The 20,204-nt window shown below is 37.8% G+C and overlaps 1 protein-coding gene across 3 annotated transcripts in view; it reads right to left on the reverse strand.

Annotated features, from left to right (window-relative positions):
• Positions 1-20,204, reverse strand: part of LOC122712980 — a 93,380-nt gene that overhangs the window by 254 nt on the left and 72,922 nt on the right. The window contains exons 1-5 of one of the 3 annotated variants that reach the window (XM_043933081.1): positions 2,408-20,198; positions 770-936; positions 531-684; positions 363-458; positions 52-263 (exon numbers count right to left, since the gene is read on the reverse strand). In XM_043933081.1, coding sequence (XP_043789016.1) covers positions 52-263; positions 363-458; positions 531-684; positions 770-893 — 586 coding nt within the window. In that variant the 5' untranslated portion in view covers positions 894-936; positions 2,408-20,198. Of the gene's footprint in view, positions 1-51; positions 264-362; positions 459-530; positions 685-769; positions 937-1,007; positions 1,111-2,407; positions 20,199-20,204 lie in introns of those variants that run through there. The other 2 variants (XM_043933082.1, XM_043933084.1) reach the window with 2 other exon arrangements.

The raw sequence follows: 20,204 nt of genomic DNA on the forward strand, positions 1-20,204 counted from the left end.
TGTCTTTGAAATATTTTTTTAAACTAAAGAAAAATTTGCATTTTACATTACCTTTTTTATTTTTATCAACTTTTTTAAGCTTTTGTAACAGGTCGTTTTTTCTTAGAAGTTTTTGCAATTGTATGTTGAAAGGAGTTATCCTATACTCAGCCGGTTTCATCAGACGTGGATTTCGGATACTAAATGGCAAATTATAAGTCTGCACTTCAATTGGTTCAACGAAAACTGCGTAAACGAGAGCGTATCGTAATTCATTCGCGTACCTGTTTCCCCGACAATTATTATTTCTTTTTTTTTTTTTTTCTATCCTAATCTTATCTTGCTTTTTAAACTAAATGTTTCATTTTAAAAAATGAACTTACATATCGTAAGTGGTATCAATTATGATATTCAAAACTAAAACGGGATCGATGTTGCTTAAGAATTTCATATCTCCTTGCGAAGTGAATTCTTGTAAGCTTCTCGCAAATGTATATTCCAGCTATTATTAAAAACGGACAATAAAAATTTACGCGGCTGGATGAACCTACCTTTTCATCGATTCATTCTCCTCCGTCTCTTCTTTCATTTCATACACAATTTCGTCCCAATACGGTATTCGATTCTGTTGAGATATTTTGTTACCAACTACGATAAAAATATTCTTCATCTCTTGAAAAAATTCTTTCCTTGTACACTTCTTATCTTTTATAAATAAATCATAAGTAATAAGGATAATAATGTAAAAAAATAAAAATAAATAAACTCAAACGTTTTGTAATCTCGTTACCTCGAAGCAATTTAATTTCACCGGCCAACCAACTGATCAGAACAGCCATGTAATACTCGTCGAGTTCCTCTTTGTAACGTAGCATATAAAGGGCCAGAGTATCCAAAAACCAAAAGGACGCCATATTCGTGGCGTAATCGGTAATCTCGAGGAGTTCACCTAACAATCTGTAGAAAAGAAAAAGTTTGCATATATTTCAATTCGATATTTCGATTATCTCGTATTATATCATTCTAACCTAATGAGATCTCGAGGTTTGTCGTTTTCGACATTGATCGATGTGTCGACCAGGCATTTGAACGTACGCGGAAGTGTTCGCAGAAACTTTTTGGGAAATTCATTGCAATTGGTTTCATGAGTCAACTCTGATTCTGTTTGCTACAATTTTATAAGCAATATAAATTTCGCGAATTCACAATCGAAATCAAATTTTATCCAAGTACAACAAAAAAAAAAAAAAAGAAATAATGGAAATAAAATGTAAATGTTCGATACCGGAAGAATAAAATATATAATATTTTAATTAAAAACCTCGTGTGATTGATCGTTAAAATTCATCCTTAAGATCGTTATTTTCAATCTTTTTGCCAAACGAATCGTCTGCAACGATTGAAAAAAAAAAAAAAAAAAATCCGTTCCGAGAGATCGATGCCTCGAATTTAAAAAATTGAATGAAACCGAGGAGGCAAGATTTCGGGAATTAATGTATGTCGGTAATAAAAAGAGTCATAGTAGAACGGTTCGTTCGTTTTTTATTCATTGATTTTATTTTTTAATTTTTTTTTTTCCATATTTTGTTCAATATTTTCAGAAAATAACACTCCAAAGCGAAAAAACCGTATATTCTCACCAATCCCAATGTGTGTATAATATATATATATTATACTTCTCATATATAATATATATGTATATATATATAATATATATATATAATGTATACTTTTATACTTTATATATAATAATATTATGTAGAGTAGCGCACACTTTAGACTGTTATCGATACCTTTTATAATTTTATCGATAAATTACAAATATTGAAAAACATGAAACAGACACAGCCGGCGGAGGGACACGGGGACTTGGGCGCTCCTGGGACATATTATTTCTGCGGAACCGTGCAAAAAAAATCCTTTTGTTCTTTCGCGGACGCGCTTCGTCGCGGCTTTCGTTTCGCTCGATAGTTCTCGGATTGGATAGCGCCCAGCGTGTTTGATCGACGACCATTCTCGAGAAAGAGATCGAAAGGTGGGAAGACCGAGTGGAATGGGCGAGAGAGAAGAAAAAAAAAAAAAAAAAAGAAGGAAAAAAAAAGAAAAGAAAAGAAAAGAAAAGAGCAACGTTTCTTCCCCCGTTCGTTCCTTCTTCTTCTCTCCTATTCTCCCTCCCTCCCCCCTCAGAAAGAAAAAAGAAAAAGGAAAAGAAAAAGGAAAAGGAAAACGCGAAGAGAGAAGCAAGGGAAACGGAAAACGCGACCGATAGCGCGCCACTTTTCGGGATACTTCTCTACTACTTAAATACTTATATATTATATTCGGTCGCTCGAAAATCCCCGAGTCCCGGCACGACTGACATTTTTTTTTTTTTATTTATATATTTTTCACACCGAAGTCAGAAAGGCAATACGCAGTATGAACTTACTTAGTACATTTGTGTGTGTATGTGTGTACGCGTATGTGTGTGGCTTTTACAACTATTATCCTTTTTGTTTCTCTCTCTGTTTTCTTCTTCTTCTTCTTCTTTCATTCTTTTTTTTTTTTCACATTTGAGTTGTGGCTCTTTGTTACTCTTGTTGTCGTTTTCCGTAATTTAATTCGTGTTCGTTCAGTTTTCTTTTACTTCTTCTTTTTTTTTTTTTTNTTTTTTTTTTTTTCCATGTTTGCTTCCACGCGTTCTTCCCTGCATTTTTCGTATCCTAACAACATTCCATTCGTTTCCATTTTTTGCCCCGAATTTCGTCGTTTCGATCGCTTTACACCATATCCATCAATATAATTTCCCTTTTTTTTTTATTATTTTTTTTTATTTTTTTTTATTTTTTCTTTTTTACATCTTTGCCTCTATCGTTCCTCCTTCCTTATCTTCTTTCCTGCTTTTCAAGTTTAATATAGCTTTACACTAAGTAATATAGCGCTGCTTCAATCGTTCAAAGTTCCGTCTTCCCCCGTTCTTCCCGAGTCTCGATAATCATCCGAAGATACATGAGAGTAAGAGGGAGAGAGGAGACATGATACAGAGAGAAGAGAAAGGAGCGTAAGAGGAGGGTGCTCTCGGAGGGGTTCTGTGAAGTGAAAAATCGTATACAGATGCAGCCAATGAAATTTGTATATATCAAAAAAAAAAAAAAAATAAAAAAATAAAAAGAAACTGAAAAGAAAAAGAAAGTGAAGAAATAAGAAATCAAACAGAAGGACGGAAGAAGAAATTGATAGGATTTAAGCGAGGAGTGATTTCAAGTCTTTCTTTCCTCTTCTTGTCCAATCTAATTTTGATTTATCTTTTCTGATTAACGATAATTAATCGATCCCTCGATTATAATTGTTATCATCCTAGAAAATGATCGAAACCGAGATATATAATGTCTGAAAGAAAGAAGAAATCACTTGTAAAAAAGAAATCTGAAACAAATGGAAAAGCATAAAAAAAAAATTAAAAACCGAGGAAATTAAATATTTTCAATCGATTTTATTGAAAATAATACAACAAAATATTTCATAATAATAATAATAATAATAATAATAATAATAATAATAATAATAATAATTAAAAATAATTAATGATACGTACTGCTCTATTCGGTATCTAAATAATCATGTCTTAAAACGTCATTTAAATAATAATAATATTATCGTCGTCATTAATTATCGTAATAAAATAAAATAAAATAGAATAAAATAAAATAAAATAAAATAATAATAATAATAATGATAATAATAATAATCGTAAAGACAATAAAGTTAATAATAATAATAATAATAATAATAATAATAAAAATAATAAAAATAATAATAATAATTATATTATATAATAATGCATCAATAAACAAACTTAATAATCTAATTATTGGTTAATGATTCGTCATTCGTCCTTGATCGCTATCAATGGATCTTTTTCTTTACCTAGTCATTAATAATGGATAATTAATTAATTCATTAATTAAATTACACGTTGCTTGGATATGCACATACAGATATAAAGTTGTTTTTGGTCCCACCTAACTGCAAACATTATATTCGTACAATTTTTTTTTTTTTTTTTTTTGTTTCGCATGGATCGCTTTACATGTAATGCGTGTATGTAAGTGTTATTGTGTATCATGTTTAAGGTGTTTGTTACGTGTGCCCAAGTTGCGAAAAATCTATTGTTTAACTATCGGTAAAGCTGTCGTTTCTTGAAAAATTTGTAAATTCGCGTATACACATGACAATGTTCCGTTGCCCATACATACATATGTATATTATTAACATCGTTTCTCTGCCATTATCCTTTCTTTCGCTTCCGTTTATATATTGTATCCTTATTACCCTCTATCACCTTAGTTCACTCTATTTTCATGTTTCGCGGAACTCTTGTGATCGTTCCCTTCGGGCGGTCCGAAATAATCAAAAAGAAAGAAAAACGAAAAACCGATCGTACCGACATCGCGCGACCAAATACGATCTCTTGCCGTTTGCGGAAACTTTCCTTTCGCCTCGTATCGAACGAAAATTTCATATCTTTCTGTTCCATCAATTTTCTATTTCTTCTACTCGTGTTGCCAATTCGTTGCACAGTTTCGTTTCCCGGCAATGAATGGACGCGTCGCTCGAGACATGTTCTCCCTTTTATCGAACATGTCTTTCCGTACTTTTTTCCCGACGTGTATTTCTTTTTTTTTTTCTTTTTCTTTTTTTTTCTTTTTTCTTTTTTCTTTTTTTCTTCCTTTTCAAAAAGAAAAACTGTTTACAACTGGCATTTCGTTTATACTTTTTTCTCTTTTTTTCTTTTTTTTCTTTTTTAAAATACGCTTAAGTTACCTAGTAACATTACTCTCACTAGATACATCACCGTGAGAAGGGGAACGACGACGTTCGAACGACGTTTCTTTCGGATAGATTTATCTTTTCGAGAAATTCGAGGATTTGCGTTTGTCTCCAACGTCGAATCCGTCGCTCCCACTTTCCACGATAATATTTTACAGCCAATCGAGATAATTTCGACGCGAGGCCGCCATTCGCGGCACCGCCTCTATTACATCTAATTTTAATCTTTCTCATTAAGGCTAGGTTACGCGAATTTTATTTTACAATTTATTTCTCGCACGAATACTGGTTTATATCAGTCGCACATTTTTCCAACGGCCTGGTTGATCATCTTCCGTACCACAATTCGAAGATGTCTTACCTGTTAATGCTCCTTCTTAATTACACGAGATCTTTCATTTCTACTTTAAATCTATTCGAATCGAAAGGAAACAGCGCGGGAAAACATCATCGATTTGTCGTAAATTGAACACACAATTCGAACCAGACTTTATGCGGGGTAATGCCAGTTGCACGCTTCCTCGGAGACGAATTTCACAATATTGGGGGAACACGTGCGCTCCCGCCAATCGAATTCAATTTAAATGTTAGAGAAATAAATGCTACGGCCGATCGACCATTCGTATATTCTATTCATAATAGCAAAAATAACTACGTAATGTTGAAAAAAATGTAACTTCGATTAAAAGGAATGTTCATGACTTGTGGAAATCGAATCGAATGAAGAAAAAAAAAAAAAAAAAAAAAAAGAAAACGAAAGAAAATTTGGAACGTGAACGCACGTTTTCCTACTCGTCTCCTCGTCTGCTATTCGGCGAGACAATCGACACGGCTTCTCGAAACGAGGGGAAAAAAAAAAAAAAAATTTCTTTCGATCGCAATCGATAATCGATTAATCGAACGAATCGATTTCGTTTCCGGAAGTCGTGTCGATCGGTCGATCGAACTTTCGCGTCGCATCATTAACACATTTCAAACATTATAACCTCACAACCATTTTGATAACAATCAACCTTCAACAAAAGAGCGTTCCTACTTCAAAGAATCTTTAAAAAATGCGTCAGCCAGCGAATCCACTGCCAGTATATGCTTACGTTGTTTCGTTTCGTGCTTACGTTTCCCCTTTTTTCCTTTCTCCCAATCATCCCTTCTCCCTTCTTCCGATCGTTCCCGATAACCGGAAGTCAATTCTGCCGACCGACGTATCACATGTTTCAAAGTTGCGAACCACGTACTTGCGATCTGTTCGTCACTCGCCACTCTCATTCATTCGCAATTCGCATTCGAACGCGATTCAAAAGAATGCCCAAAGTATGTCTTTTTTTTTTCTCTCTCTCTCTCGATCAAGCTTCGATCTCAACCGTTCAAACCGCATTTACAGCCGCTTCCGTTAGACCATCGAGGACTCATGCATCAATGTTTGCCTCCCCCGAATACCGTAAAATTTTCTTTATCGACGATCACTCGCGGCAGACGGTTGGTTCTTTGTTATCGGTTTAATAAAAAATCGAAATATGGCGAGCGATCATCGATAAATTTCCATTGGCTGCCGGATCCACGATTATAATTTAACAATTATCGAAATAAATTTGCCGACGATTGGTGCACGCAGTCATCGCTGGTGAATACGATCGTTTTTTTTTTTTTTTTATACCTCGAACGAATCGACGATCGCGGACCATCGACTTCAGAATATCCTCTCTTCCCCGTATACATAATTCCGTGAATCGATTAACAAATAAATTATATCGATTTTGAAATTCAGTTAAAGAAAAAAAAAAAAGAAAAAAAAAGAAAACACGATTTTAATCTCTCCCAACGACGATCCTAATCGCGCTACGATTACGTACGTCAACTTTCTATACAATTCGCGTTCGACTGTTCTCATCGTTCGATCGAAGCATATCGATATATCTCGCACGCGATACATTGGTCAAGCGCATTCGTAACTGCGTCTTACTTCTCGAAAGATTGGTCTATCGATGTATTACAATTGTGGTACAAGTATGTGTTTCGTGTATATACGTATTGTTTCGCGAATCTTTTACAAATAATAAACCGTACCGTGTATTTGTCGCGAGCATGTGTATGTATTCGTGTATGTATTCGTTTATGTATACGTGTACGTGTGTATCGTAAAAGATACAGGTTATGTTGTGTGTATCGTCTGAATGAATCGATCCCGCTTACATTCCTCCAACGAGCTCTCCTGCATCGCGAAACGGGTGAAAAGGAAAAGTGTTCGAAACGAAAAAAAAATTGCACGAGCGATCGACCTTTAAAAGTGAAATAGAGAATGGCTGCCTAGTATAGCGAATGAAGGGCCGGTGATTTCGCTCGCACGTGGACGTAGGGTTACCGTGGACGAACTCAAAGGGCCCTCCTCCCTCCCCAGAGTTACGATCGAACGCGACGCCGTTTGCTCGATTGCTCCTAGCGGATTCGCGATTATTAATAATCGTCAACGAGATTAATTAGCGGCGCATATACACACCGCGTAAACGCGCGCGTGACCTCTGCGCGCCGCTTTAATATTAATCTATATATATATATATAGATATATTTATATGTGTGTGTGTGTATATATATATATATATATGTATATATATATAAACGACAGCGCCTACCGCCTATAAGAATGACCGATAATCGATATATAATCATCGCGGTGTAAACAATAAATGGCGACACGTATATCGAGAGGTCTCGTATTTATAATATATAATCTATGTAACGCTTTGGACGCGCCTTTTTTAAACTCCTCCCTTTCGATACGAAACGATAATATATAACTGTAAAATCCATGTGGAATATAAAAAATATTCTCTCGACGTTTCCTACCTAACTATATGAAACACTGCGCTAAGACTGTATACTTCGTTACGAAACGTATATGCGCGCGCACGTCTGTGTGGGTACTTGTCTCCGTGTCATGTGTATGAATGTAAGTGTATGTGCACGTTATATGCCCGTGTATACATGTATATCCGTTTTATTTCACGCGTAACTGCATCGGTGTGTCGTGTGTTGCCAGACGTTTCTCGTAACTTCAATGTACTTCGTGTATACCTTTTCCTTCGTGTATACGTGTATTCGTATGCGTGTACCGTCAATTTCTTTATATATGATCTTTCTGGTTACGAGCTTACGCGAAAGTGTTACGTCTATAAGAGGCGAGGACAACCTGGGGTCCAGATTTCGACGACGTATACCTAACCGTAGCGCCTAGCTACTCGCGGGAATGCATCGATCGCCCGCTTCTTCGAGACTCGCCGTTTTTTCTCGAACGATCAAAACCGCAGAGAATCGCGGAGAATCGCGGGTAATACCGGACCATAGGCACGCCTCGGCCCGTACAAAGTTCTCTTAAACTCTACGAGATATGCCGCTCAACGAAACAGGAGTTGAAAAATAAGGAGAGAGGTAGGGCTAACGGACAAGGGCAGGGATACAAGAGTAGAATGTATAAGAAGATTCGCGATCAGACTCGGATCCGACTGCGAGAAGGTACGAAGAAGATTATTTCATTTTTTTTTTTTATATATATATATATATATGTATTCTTACTGCGTGCAAAAAAGTTTATCCGTGAATGTGTATCTGTTACACTTGCATTGTACTTGATACGAGCGATTACGATATAAAGGGGCGAGGTGAGAGAAAGGAGAGAGAGAAAGATAGATATATATATAAATGAAAACTTAATATCGGCTACGTTCTGTGGGGTGGGGGGTGGGGGGGTTATGTCGATGGTCGATCGATCGAACCGATCGAACTTGCGCGTCGGAAATACACCGTACATATCGATACACTGGAAACTTAGCATCATCTATACACAAGGGCTACCTAAGAAATATAAGCTTTCGGCAGGCGAGATTAAACGATAGATACGCCACGCCGAAATACGCCTGCGCGAAAGCGTCCACGGTTTTGCTCCGCTTTTTTTTGTTACTTTACAAGACATTTAAGACTGGCTCTGTTGCGATTAGACGAGTGTTCAACGAGTGCTTAGGGACCAGGGGACTGTTGCAATTATATTTATCTTTTTTTTCTTTTTCTTCTTCGATTTTTGCCCGAGTTTCCATCTAAAAGAAGAAAGAGGGCGTTCTCGTCAAACGTTATTCGATATTCGTTCGATCTATCGCATCAAACGAGTATCGAGCAAACTTAGACGAAAAAGAATATGGCTGAAAAGATCTTGTTTCGCGATTCGATGAATTTTTTTTTTTTTTAAAGAAAATATCATCGTAATCGTTGAAAACTCGATGAAGGAAAAACAGTATTGTACCGGTAAGGTTAGTAATCGTGTCGTAATCGCAGCATTGTGGTGATTTGATGTGTACGTGTGTACGTGTCAGTTTTACAGAAAGTGATGCATAATGTCTATACGCGGTATGTACAAGGTTGATCTCTATTCGACGCACGGGCAAACACCGCGTGCCGGTGTTCGCGCGATTTTATGCCCAAATTAGATTATACAAGTTGTTTAAACGATCGCGCCTTCGACGTGGCAAAGCAGCGCGAAGAGACGCGCGAACGTCCACATATCGGACATATTATTATTATTATTAATATTATTATTATTATTATTATTATTATTATTATTATTATAATATAAAAGAGAAGAGCTGCGGAACGAAGATCTTCCGCGGAATGTGTTTAATCTTCGCCTCTCGACGCGACTCACTCGTTAAACTCCTCGTCACTCGTGTTCAACTTCTCGATTCGATATACGATGTGAATGCCCTGTTTGCCGATGGTAAACACTAACACTAATTATATTATCGGTCCAACGAAAGAGAAAATAAGGGAAAGTTATCGAGATTTTCGAAAAAAGGAAACGGCGCGCGCAGCATCGATCACGTTTTTCACGTGTTTCGTTTATCCTCGATAAGAATCGGATATATGCGAGATATATCGCGCATTCGCGAATCGAAAGATCGTTCGAACATCCATCGTTCTTCCAGTGGATCGTCTGTGCCCGTTGAAACACAGGCTGAGTAGAAAAAAAAATTTTTTTAAAAACAAATACGGAATGATCGTGGAATGACCGAAACGACTGGAGAGAATGATCGATCGAACGTTATTTTCCTTCTTTTTTTTTTTTCTTCGACTTTGATCGACGCGCGCCGAGGAATTTGTGGAAAAAAAAAAAGAAACAGTAGTAGAGGAGAAGATTGAAGCGATCAAAAGAAAAAAGACAAATAAGAACAATCGATAACGAAGCTTGAAATAAAATCGGTGGTATTTGAAGGTTTCCCCTTTTCCAGGTATGAACGTATTACTCGACCGTTTCCTCTGTCTGTTCGCGAGAGAACTATAAGTACTTTGAACGAAAAGAAGAGGGGAAGGGGAGAGAGAGGCGCGAGGAGAGAAGAAACTCGATAGAGCTACGTAAGAAAAGCTTAGATTCGTAGAAGAAACTAACAACGAATGGGAGGTGTTCACGGGCCGGAGTCGGGATAAGAAACGGGAAAGTAATCTACGACAAAAGTAACAAGAAATAAAAGATTGCACTTGGGTTTGTCTCGTGGGCCTCGCGTTATTTTAAAAATATAAAAAAAAAAAAAACATGTTAGAATGTGTAAAAAAAAAAAAAAAAAAAAAAGAAAAGAAAAAGAAGATGAACGTACGTATGCTTAAGAAATTGATCGTATTTCGTGCGTGTTTTTTTTTTTTCTTTTTTTAAAATTGAAACAACTAATCGATAATCTTAACGAATACGTAACGATCATGATGAATAATGACGACGATGAGGATAATAATAATAATAATAATAATAATAATAATAATAATAATAATAATAATAATAATAATAGTAAAAGTAACGATGATCCGGGAAACGATATGTAAGGAGGACAATGATAACGATACAGATGATTCGATGATAACGATAATGAGATAGGTGAGGATGATTAATGATAAGTACCACGTAAACTAATCTATTAACAAACGCACGATTATATTCGCGTTAACGCAGACACGCCCACCTACGATCCTTATACATGCTAATATGTATATGCATTCCTATATTTACGAGTGATGTAAATTTTTGAAAGGCTCGCGGACTAACTAGTATTCTTGCAATGTAATTCTAAACTGTACTAATAATAGAAGATAATATTTATAATGATAATGGTATAACATATAGACGTATGCGTGCGTGTCTGTTATTCGTTCGCGAACGCATGCCCGTCGAATTCACAGACGCCTTCTAACAACGGTATCAATAATTAATATCTAATAATAATAATAATCATAATAATAGTAATAATAATAATAATAATAATAATAATAATAATAATAATAATAATAATAATAGTAATATATTCTGAGAGTATATATTCTACTTATTAAAAAATAGCGGTAATAAAAAATAATAATGTAACTATATCAATGTTAATAAAAATATCGATAATAATATTAATAATAATAATGAACAAACGTAACAGCAATTAATACGCGTAATTAAATCAATGAGTCTGGTCGTTAGCATGTGTATATATATATATATATATATATATATATGTATGTATGTATATATATATATATATAGTATAGAGCTAGGCGGAACAAGCGCTTCGTTATACGACGACAATCGTCGTAATCGAGAGGGGGGGGGGGAATTCGTCGAAACGATTAAGTATGCCCTATTTAAGGATCGATCCCGTCGTCGACCAGGAAATATACGGAAATAGACGGCAAGACGGCTCGTTTTCGCGTCGACGTTTCGTCTCGAGGATAATTTTATCTTTCTTTCTTTCTTTCTTTTTTTTCTTTTTTTTTGCTTTTTTTTTCTTTTTTTTTTTTTTTTTTTTTTGAAAATGGGGAAACGACGAGACGAAGGCGCGTCGCGCCATCTTCGAAGCTTCACCGTGTAGAGAGCACTCGATTATTATTATTATTTAATCGTAGGGGAAAATTGGCGACAATGTTTTCGCCCCTCACAATGTGTGCACCTTTCCTTATTTTCTCTTTGATCCGTAACGATCGTTTCTTTTTAATCGAGAAGGGTACGCTCGAAGAAGGGTCCCGATCTTTCTTCACAGCCTCGCTTTACACGCGGTTCTCAGTCAACGATACGAAAAACGTTTTCCCTCCGCGCTGCTTTTCCGATGATCACCAACGACGATTATCGCAAAATCTCGCGTTCCCTCTAATATTTTTTATTTTTTTTTTTATTTTTTTTTTTTTTTATTTATTTATTTATTTTTTTTTTTTCTTTAAGAGCATATAAAAAGTCGTGTGGCACATTGACGGTTGGAATGTTATCATTGTTTTCATTAAATTTATAATAAGAATCATAATAATTAATAATAGTAGTAATATAGTACTTCTTTGTGTTGTTAATAATATTCTTTTATGTATGTTTAATAATAATTAATAATAATAATTAATAATATATATATATATATTTATATATATAATATATATAATATGTACCTTTTTTTTTTTTTTTTGTTTACTATAGTAGTTTGTTTCCTCTGCACTTATCGTTTATATTTCTGTGCTGACTGCGGGTTTTGATTTGAAGGGGACTTTCACCCGATCCCGATCGTCTAAAGCCACGCGCATCGATCGTTCCTCGAATCCGGCGATCGTGGAAAACGAGACGAGCCGAATCGGAGAAAAACGATTCAACCAAGGCGTGATTGCATCGCGACGATGCGGGCTCCGGGCGATCCTTTGCTTATTTTTATTTTTATTTTTATTTTTATTTATTTATTATTTATTTTATTTTATTTTATTTTATTTTATTTTATTTTTTTGTTTGCATTGCTCTTCGTGGCATCTGCGTTTGCGTTGATCACTGTTGGATATAATATGAGATGTATAGATTTTTTTTTTTTTTAGTGGCTTGTATATTTGTATAACTTGGACGCACGGCGATCGCAGCGAGAGGCCGCGTGGAGCGATCGCGACGTGCCCTGCTCAGACAGAGAGAGATGTCTATTGTTGCTGCTTGTATGTGTTGCCGGTTGCATTGTTCACAAGTGCCCGGGTGAGTATGCAACCCGTAGGCACGCGCAGGGAAACGATCGGACGTTTTGCGACGCCACCGGCCCCGAGCGGAACGCGGTGTCGTCTTCGTTCGTGTCGAGCTTCCCCCCTTTCGAATCGATCACCTTTCTCCACCTTGTGCCTAGGTATGTTATTATTGTGTTCGATACGTAAAAAATCGCGATTTCGATCTCGATCGAACCACGCGACAGATCGTCGAGGCGCGTTCCCGAGGCGAGATAAAAGGAAAGGAAGGCGATCGACGAGATAATCGGGGCCGAAATGGCGTCTGTCACGAACGCACCCCGCTTTAAACTGTAAGGAGACGACTGGTATCGGGAGGCTGCAATATTGTTGTAGCTGTATGTAGAAAGCAGACTGCGTGTATTATTTGTTATTAACTTCTGGTGTTCGTTTTTAGCGTGTCACTGAGTGTGCGTGTGTGGTCGGAAAATGCAAGGTGAATTTTTTTTTTTTTTTCAAATTGCGTTTGCCATAGGTTGTCCGGAGGGAGGGGGAGGGGTTTGCTCGTGTGGATGGATATGACGATCATGTCCAAAAAATGGTGGATTTCGGTGCGGAGGGATCGGAGCGTGGGGGGATTTAGATCCGATTTGGATTCTTAGTTTTTCCTCTTTTTTTTTTTTTTTTTTGTTTTGTTTTGTTTTATCTTTTTTTCGCTTAATTCTTCTTGTCCTTAATTTATCTCTTTCGCTCTCGCGTATTTTTCTTTTAAACTTTTAAAAACTTTGTAGCGCATCGGAACGTGCCCGGCCTCGCCTCGTTGAATTTCGGCGGGACGCGTTTACGTATTCTCGCCAAGGTGGGGAACGATTGGAAGAACCCCGGAATCCTGGTTCGGGAATGAAACAAAGAACGAGAACACACGGTGAACATCTCTCGAAAAAGTCTCTCGTATACGTAACGCGTCGCCACACGGACGTGTCTTTTGATTAATTCACCGGCAGTTCAGCGTACTTGGTCCGTAACTAGTTGGTCGTACTTTGAATTTCCGGTGCGGTGTGTGATTTCACTGCGCTGTGTGATTTTGGTACAAACAGGTTTGATTGAAACATCGAGGTAAGTAACCACCGTAAGTTCCGATTCGTTCGTCATTTCAGCCGATTTTAACCAATCGTTTCGATATGGCGCCACGCTAATCTTCCCAATGATACGATATATAATTACTCGTTACGTGCATGATACATACGAATGAAAAGATTGGCTTTGTTTCGCGCGGCTCATCCCATTCCCTCGCGTTCAACCCCGGTCCATCCCCGATTTCCCGCCTTGACGCGGATTTTTGCGCGGCGAGGTCGGGCTTACACAGTGACGATGATGATATATAAAAAAAAGAAAAAAAAAAAAAAAAAAAAAAAAAAACGAAAAGGAACGAAAGAACGCGATATACAAACAACTAAAGCGCCAAACTACGAGTACTACCGGTGCTAACTGTAACTGTAGTACCGGCGCCATTTTTTGTTTTCCTAACGCCTACTAGTCGAAAAAGTTTTCTAGGCATAGTCAGTGTTGTGACCGACCGCCTCCGATCTGGCCCGCCACCTTCGCGGAAATATGAGATCCGCGACCGACGAGGACGCATCGCTCTAGCCGCAAACAAGACTCGACTCAGTTCGCTCCCCTTAAACTTCGAAATAGGAACATGAAAGTAATTTCGATTCGTATATATGGAACAAGAAGTAATTGTACTTTAAAGAATACATCACCTTTTGATGGACGAATAATATATTTATTTCACGAACTCCCGTTTTCACCCGTTGACGCCCGTTGATATACGGATATATGCAGCAGCGATCGCGCGTCTTTCTTTACATCGCTCTATATACGTTTATTTATTTTCTTTCTCTCCCTCTCTCTATTTTTTAGATTCACCGAAACATCGAATTTCATCAACCGAACCGATTTTAATTTTATCCCGATTGATCGATCCGACGATCGAATAATCGCCGACTCGCGCAACGATACACGAAAAATATATTCGACAAAAGGTTTAATCAAAATGCGTCGATAAGCAGTACGAGCGTCTATGCCGACCGAGTACCGACCGATCGCAGCTGTCTTTCCGCGGGTGTCCCGAATCGAAGAGCACACGAATCGCGTGCCCGATAATGAAAAAAAGAATTTTCTTCCAATAGGCAGCGAGAACGGATGATTTCGCGTAGCTCGTTCGTTTCCGCAATTGTCGCGAGAGAGCTCTGCAAAGAAATCGCTGTCAGTCGCAATACGAGGAGAATCCGCGATTCGGACTGTTGTCGGAGGCGTGGTCGAGCACTGGCTTTCCCTCTTTCTTTCCTCATTCTCGCGCTTTCAAATCGATTCCGATTTTTCTTCCCTTTTCTTTTTCTTTCTCTTTCTCTTCTTTTTCTTCTTCTTCTTCTTCTTCTTTTTTCTCGTATATCTATCTACCTATCTATTTAGATTCCTTCCCTTGCGCGTGGGTCGCGCGCGCGATCGCGCGTGCGCGCGGCTCAACGCGCGTACGCGTTAGAAGTTTCTATATATAATTATATATCGGTGTACAGAGCCGGACGTCGAATCGACGCCTTGTCGACTTGTTCGCCCATTGAACACAAATCGGTAAAAGTTTCTTCTTCTTGTCGCGTCGCGTCGTCAGGTTTTAACGTATACGAATTTACGATGAAGATCGCCCGCTATCGCTTCTCGGGGGGAGGGGGACGACTTCTCGTCTTTTTTTTTTTTTTTTTTTTTTTAGAGTCATTGCATGACTAGAGCCTACGAATTATCAACGAGCTTATCATTAAAGCCAATTAGAAAGGTACCAAGTTTTCGACCGTTGACGGACCGTACCATCTCGGTTTCTATACGTTGGTTCAGGCGGTAATTTCTTCCACTCTCTTCTTCCGCCCCTTTCCGATCCTCGATCGGGCGCGTGCCTCGTTCCTTCGTTTTCTTTTCTTTCGCGGTTGAAAAACGCGAATAAATGCCCGTTGATCCAAATACGAGCGATCGTTAAATTTTTGTACGAAAAAAACGTCACCGTACGAATAATCGTGCTAGAACCAAATTGAACGAAGAAAAGCACGAGCGTTCGAAGATACTGAAAGTGGCGTATATCATACTTTGTCGTCGAATCGACGTCGGCTGCTATTTGCAGTGTATGCGAGTATGTGTGAATTAAGTGTTCGTGTGTTTCTGTACGTGTGTATGTATACGTGTACGTGTATCCTTATGTGAACGACAGGCCAGCTCTTCGTTGATCACGAAAATCCTAACATTCGAGAATGCGTGAATTGAAAATAGAATTTAAAAACACGGTAACCTAGCGCGTAACAGTTCGTTTTCATCATTTTTCTTCGACGTCTGTTGTCATGCGTGTGTATGCGTGTAAGTAAGTGTGGAATGTGTATGTGAATGCGCGTGTCGAAGAGTTGAGAAGTTGCGTGTCTGTGTTGTTCGTGTTTGATGTCAGTGTACCTAATTGCACTTATTCGACAAAACGGAACGTAAAAATGAACGCAAGATGGCGGCCGGACGGCCCTGGAACGTATATACGGAGGTAATATACTTTTTTTTTAAAAATTTAGCTTAAAAGTCGTCCATCGCTTCTTCTTTTATTTTTTTTTATTTTTTTTTTCCTTTCTTTTTTTTTTTTTTTGCCTCTATCCCGTTCACTGCCTCCTTTCTTTTGTTTTTTTTTTTTATTATTATTTTTGGAACAACCCCACCATCGAACTAAAAAACTTCAGTTTGTTGCTACGGTTATTACATTCGTCGTTCGTTCTGTTGCGAGTCGTAAAAACGTAACGTCGAAACTTAGGCACAATTTGGAACTGTTTAGACCATTTCTACACACGACCCCCACTCCAATGAAGTTCGCGCGTTTACCGTTCGAAGAAACTGATTGGCCAATGGTCGATCGATTGTTCCGTTCAAAATTCCGTTCTTCTACTTAATCGTCGAGGCGAAATGAAATTTTGTTTTGTTTTTTCTCCGCATTTTGATCCACAGATATATAATTTTTAAAAGGAACGATCGTGTTGATAAAGAAACGAATCGAGATTGATTGGGCAGCCATCCAATTTCGCTTCGGAAACCGAAACACGCGAACATCCCCTGCGCAAACCATACCAAACGTGACGATACTCTGTGAGGTAGCTGACATTGAGCCGTTTCAGGGCCAATCGGACCAAATCTTCCAGTTTTTGATGGAGAAGCATCCGATTTTTTTTTTTTTTTTTTTTTTTTTTTACGAGACAGACGTATCAACGAAGAAACGATTTATAAAAATGATTCAATTTCAACGATGAAGAATTTATATTGCGAAAAATTTATCTCAAAATTCTCCCCTTCTCATCTTTCCCGCCCTTTCTCGACGCGTTTCAATGAGAATGAGAAGGATTCGATGGTCGAATGTTCCGTTCCCCAGAATAAGTAATAAGGAAATATATCGCGACCTTAAACGAAATGGAGCAAAAAGCTTTGAAAAAACGAGAATCTTTGGACCCGACTTTCCGAGCAATGCCCGCCATCTTGGTCCCGTCTGACCACCGGTGTGGATAAACGTATATAATCTCGCGATCTCGCTTCTCCCTCAATATTTTGTTTCGGTTTTCCTTTCCTTTGTTTTGTTTTTTTTTTCTTTTTTTTTTCTTTTTTTCTTTTTGTTTTGTTGGCGTTTTCAAATTCCGCTCTCTCTTACTCCGTCATTTTTGTCTCCACACACCGTAATTACAATAGTATTTGTTTCTTTCTTTTTTTTTTTTTTTTTTTCTTCTTTTATATCCGTAATCTTACACATATACACTAGCTGGTTACAATAATTTGTGAAAAATATACATCAAAATTTTGTTACTTTTTACATCACAGATATTTTAATATAATATATCTTCTTTTAATTCTTAAAGATTTCTTTTTCTTCCCCCGTTTTTTTCTTTTTCTTTTTTTTTTTTTTTTTTTTTTTTTTCTCCTTCCCTTCCTCGACCAATAATCCGTCTCTCGCCGGATATTTTCGTTTCAGCGTATCGTCCGCGACGGTGGAGTGAGACGGCCGGAAATCTACGAGCGCGAAAAAATTATTCCCTCGGGATTAATTCACTTCGACGAATTTGATTCTTACCCTTTTCAATTTTTCCAATGCAAAATTCAAACACGATCACCGATCAACGCGAAACAACATCTAAGGATATTCCATCTTCGTGTATTCTTCTCGATATCTCGACACGCTCTTTTATCCCGCCGTCTTCCTCGAAGAGAAAAAAAAAAAAAAAAAAAAAAAGAAAATAAAACAAATAAATCGACGCTTCTATTCGCTTTCCTACAGCCGCGTTGGCAACGATATCTGCCCTAATCTATGCGACCTCGTTATCCACCCTACTCCTTTTCCGTTCAGAAACGAAAGTTTCGAAAGTTTTTCTCGGCTCTATCGAAAAACGGACAAAAGAAAAAAATTTGTCCGGGCGCCGATGATGTTTTGAAAAGATCACAGAACGTTGTCCAATTACTTTTACGCACCAGCGAATATTAATATAATTGTCCGCAAAAATAGATAACGATCTTTTTCTTCCTTCCTTCCTTCCTTCCTTCCTTCCTTCCTTCCTTCTTTTCTTTTGTTTTTTTTTCTTTGTTTTTTTTTTTTAGAAAAACGGCGTATTTTTTTACCAATCGTTGCTCGGAGAGAAAAAAATCTCCGACGAAAACGAATTTCATTCAGTCTCGTTAAACGAAATCGCCGTGGCAGACACGTTGACGCGACTGTGTCACTGGGAAATCATTATACGGCAGCCTCGTTAATTACGCCGTTAGCGCCGATCGTCCCAATTGTCGCGATTCAATCGTCCCGTTCGTCGATGAACGAGGCTCATACCTCTCGCGCGTATCTAATTTGTGCAGGAGCCGTCGTAGCTGTCGTCGTCGTCGTCGTCGTCGTCGTCGTCGAGCCAGAAATTTCCCCTATCCTCATTCTCTCGAACCCTCTTTTGCCCGGCCGGGATCCCGTCCGATCCAAGATGACGCGCCCGCCGTTACTTTTTTTCATTATTTTCGCGCGTCTGCGTATCGGTGATAACGCGATGAGTTCTCGAGAGCGTTATTGTGCGTTGCGTCGAAAGTATATAAAAAAAAAAAAAAAAAAAAAAAAAGAAAGAAAAAAAAAACTTTCTTTTTCTCTCTTTATTCATTCATTTATTTTGTTCGTTAGATCGTGTAGATCGTGCCTCGAAGGACGAGAATGAGATTCGTCTCGCGTCAAATTTCATATTCCTTCTTATGGAATATTTAATCGAATGATAGGGGGGGGAGGGAGTAAAAAAAAAAAAAAAAAGTTTTGAATCGAGGCATCGATGAAATAATCCGTAACCGATCCATAACCGATTTCGCGGACGATAAACGAATCGATGTCTCGTTTTCTTCATCGAGTCGTGGCGAAAAAAAAAAAAAAAAAAAAAAAAGGAAAAAAGAGAAGAAAACGTTCGCGGGAACGAGTGGATCGACGACGACGAGCGGATCGGCTCCTGGGCTTAGAGAACGCGTTCGCAGAATCGTCGCGACGTATACAACTTTTTTCTTTTTTTTTTTTCTTTTTTTAATAACCGTAAATTTTAATTTTAACGACAATCATAATTTTTACGCACGTTTTACAATCATCCGTACGATAAATATTCATTTTTCACATCTAACGATAAATCTTTCGATAAAGGGGATATATCGGGAGAGTAGTAGTAGTAATAATAGTAGTAGTAGTACTCTTTTGTTACCCAGAGTGAACTGGATTTTGCAGGGGGTTGGAAACGGTGAAGAGGATTCGATTAAAGTATGGGTAAGGGTTAGGAGGGAGCAGGTGGGACAGAAGTAAAGTTGGGGGCAAGGCAAGAGGGACGAGGGGAAGGGGATAGGTGGAGGAAAAGGAGAGGGAGAGGGGAAGAGACCTTAAAGGCGAAGGGGAAGAGAAACGAGGAAAAGAAGGCGATAGATTGGGAAACGAGTGTCGAGAGAAATATCCTTCCCTTTCTTTTGGTGTAGTAGCTTGGCAAATGTTTTAGAAAAAAGAAAAAAAGAAAAAAAAAAGGTATCCTTTTTTTTCTTTTTTTTTTTTTTNTTTTTTTTTTTTTTTTTTTGTTCCTTTCGAGGTATCGTGTAAGGTTAAGATCACACCGAACAATTTACACTTTGACGCGAAGCGGATAAGTCGGCTGGCTGTGTGATTAAAAAGGGGGGGGTGTGTTGGTGTGTTGGTTGGAGCACAGGAATAGAAGGAAGGTTTTAATTTTACGTTTACACACAATCATGATTAGTGCTTTGCTTTTCGCTTGTGTTTTTCTGCTGTTCAGCTTCGTATATATATATATATATTTTTTGTTTTTCCTTTTTCTTCAGTTTCTTTAACCCTAAGGAGACCTTAACAGTTTACACTCAATAACTTGATTTTTTTTTTTTTT

This window comes from Apis laboriosa, unplaced genomic scaffold (assembly GCF_014066325.1).
Source record: "Apis laboriosa isolate Shangri-la unplaced genomic scaffold, ASM1406632v1 scaffold21_cov150, whole genome shotgun sequence".
Classification (NCBI taxonomy): domain Eukaryota; kingdom Metazoa; phylum Arthropoda; class Insecta; order Hymenoptera; family Apidae; genus Apis; species Apis laboriosa.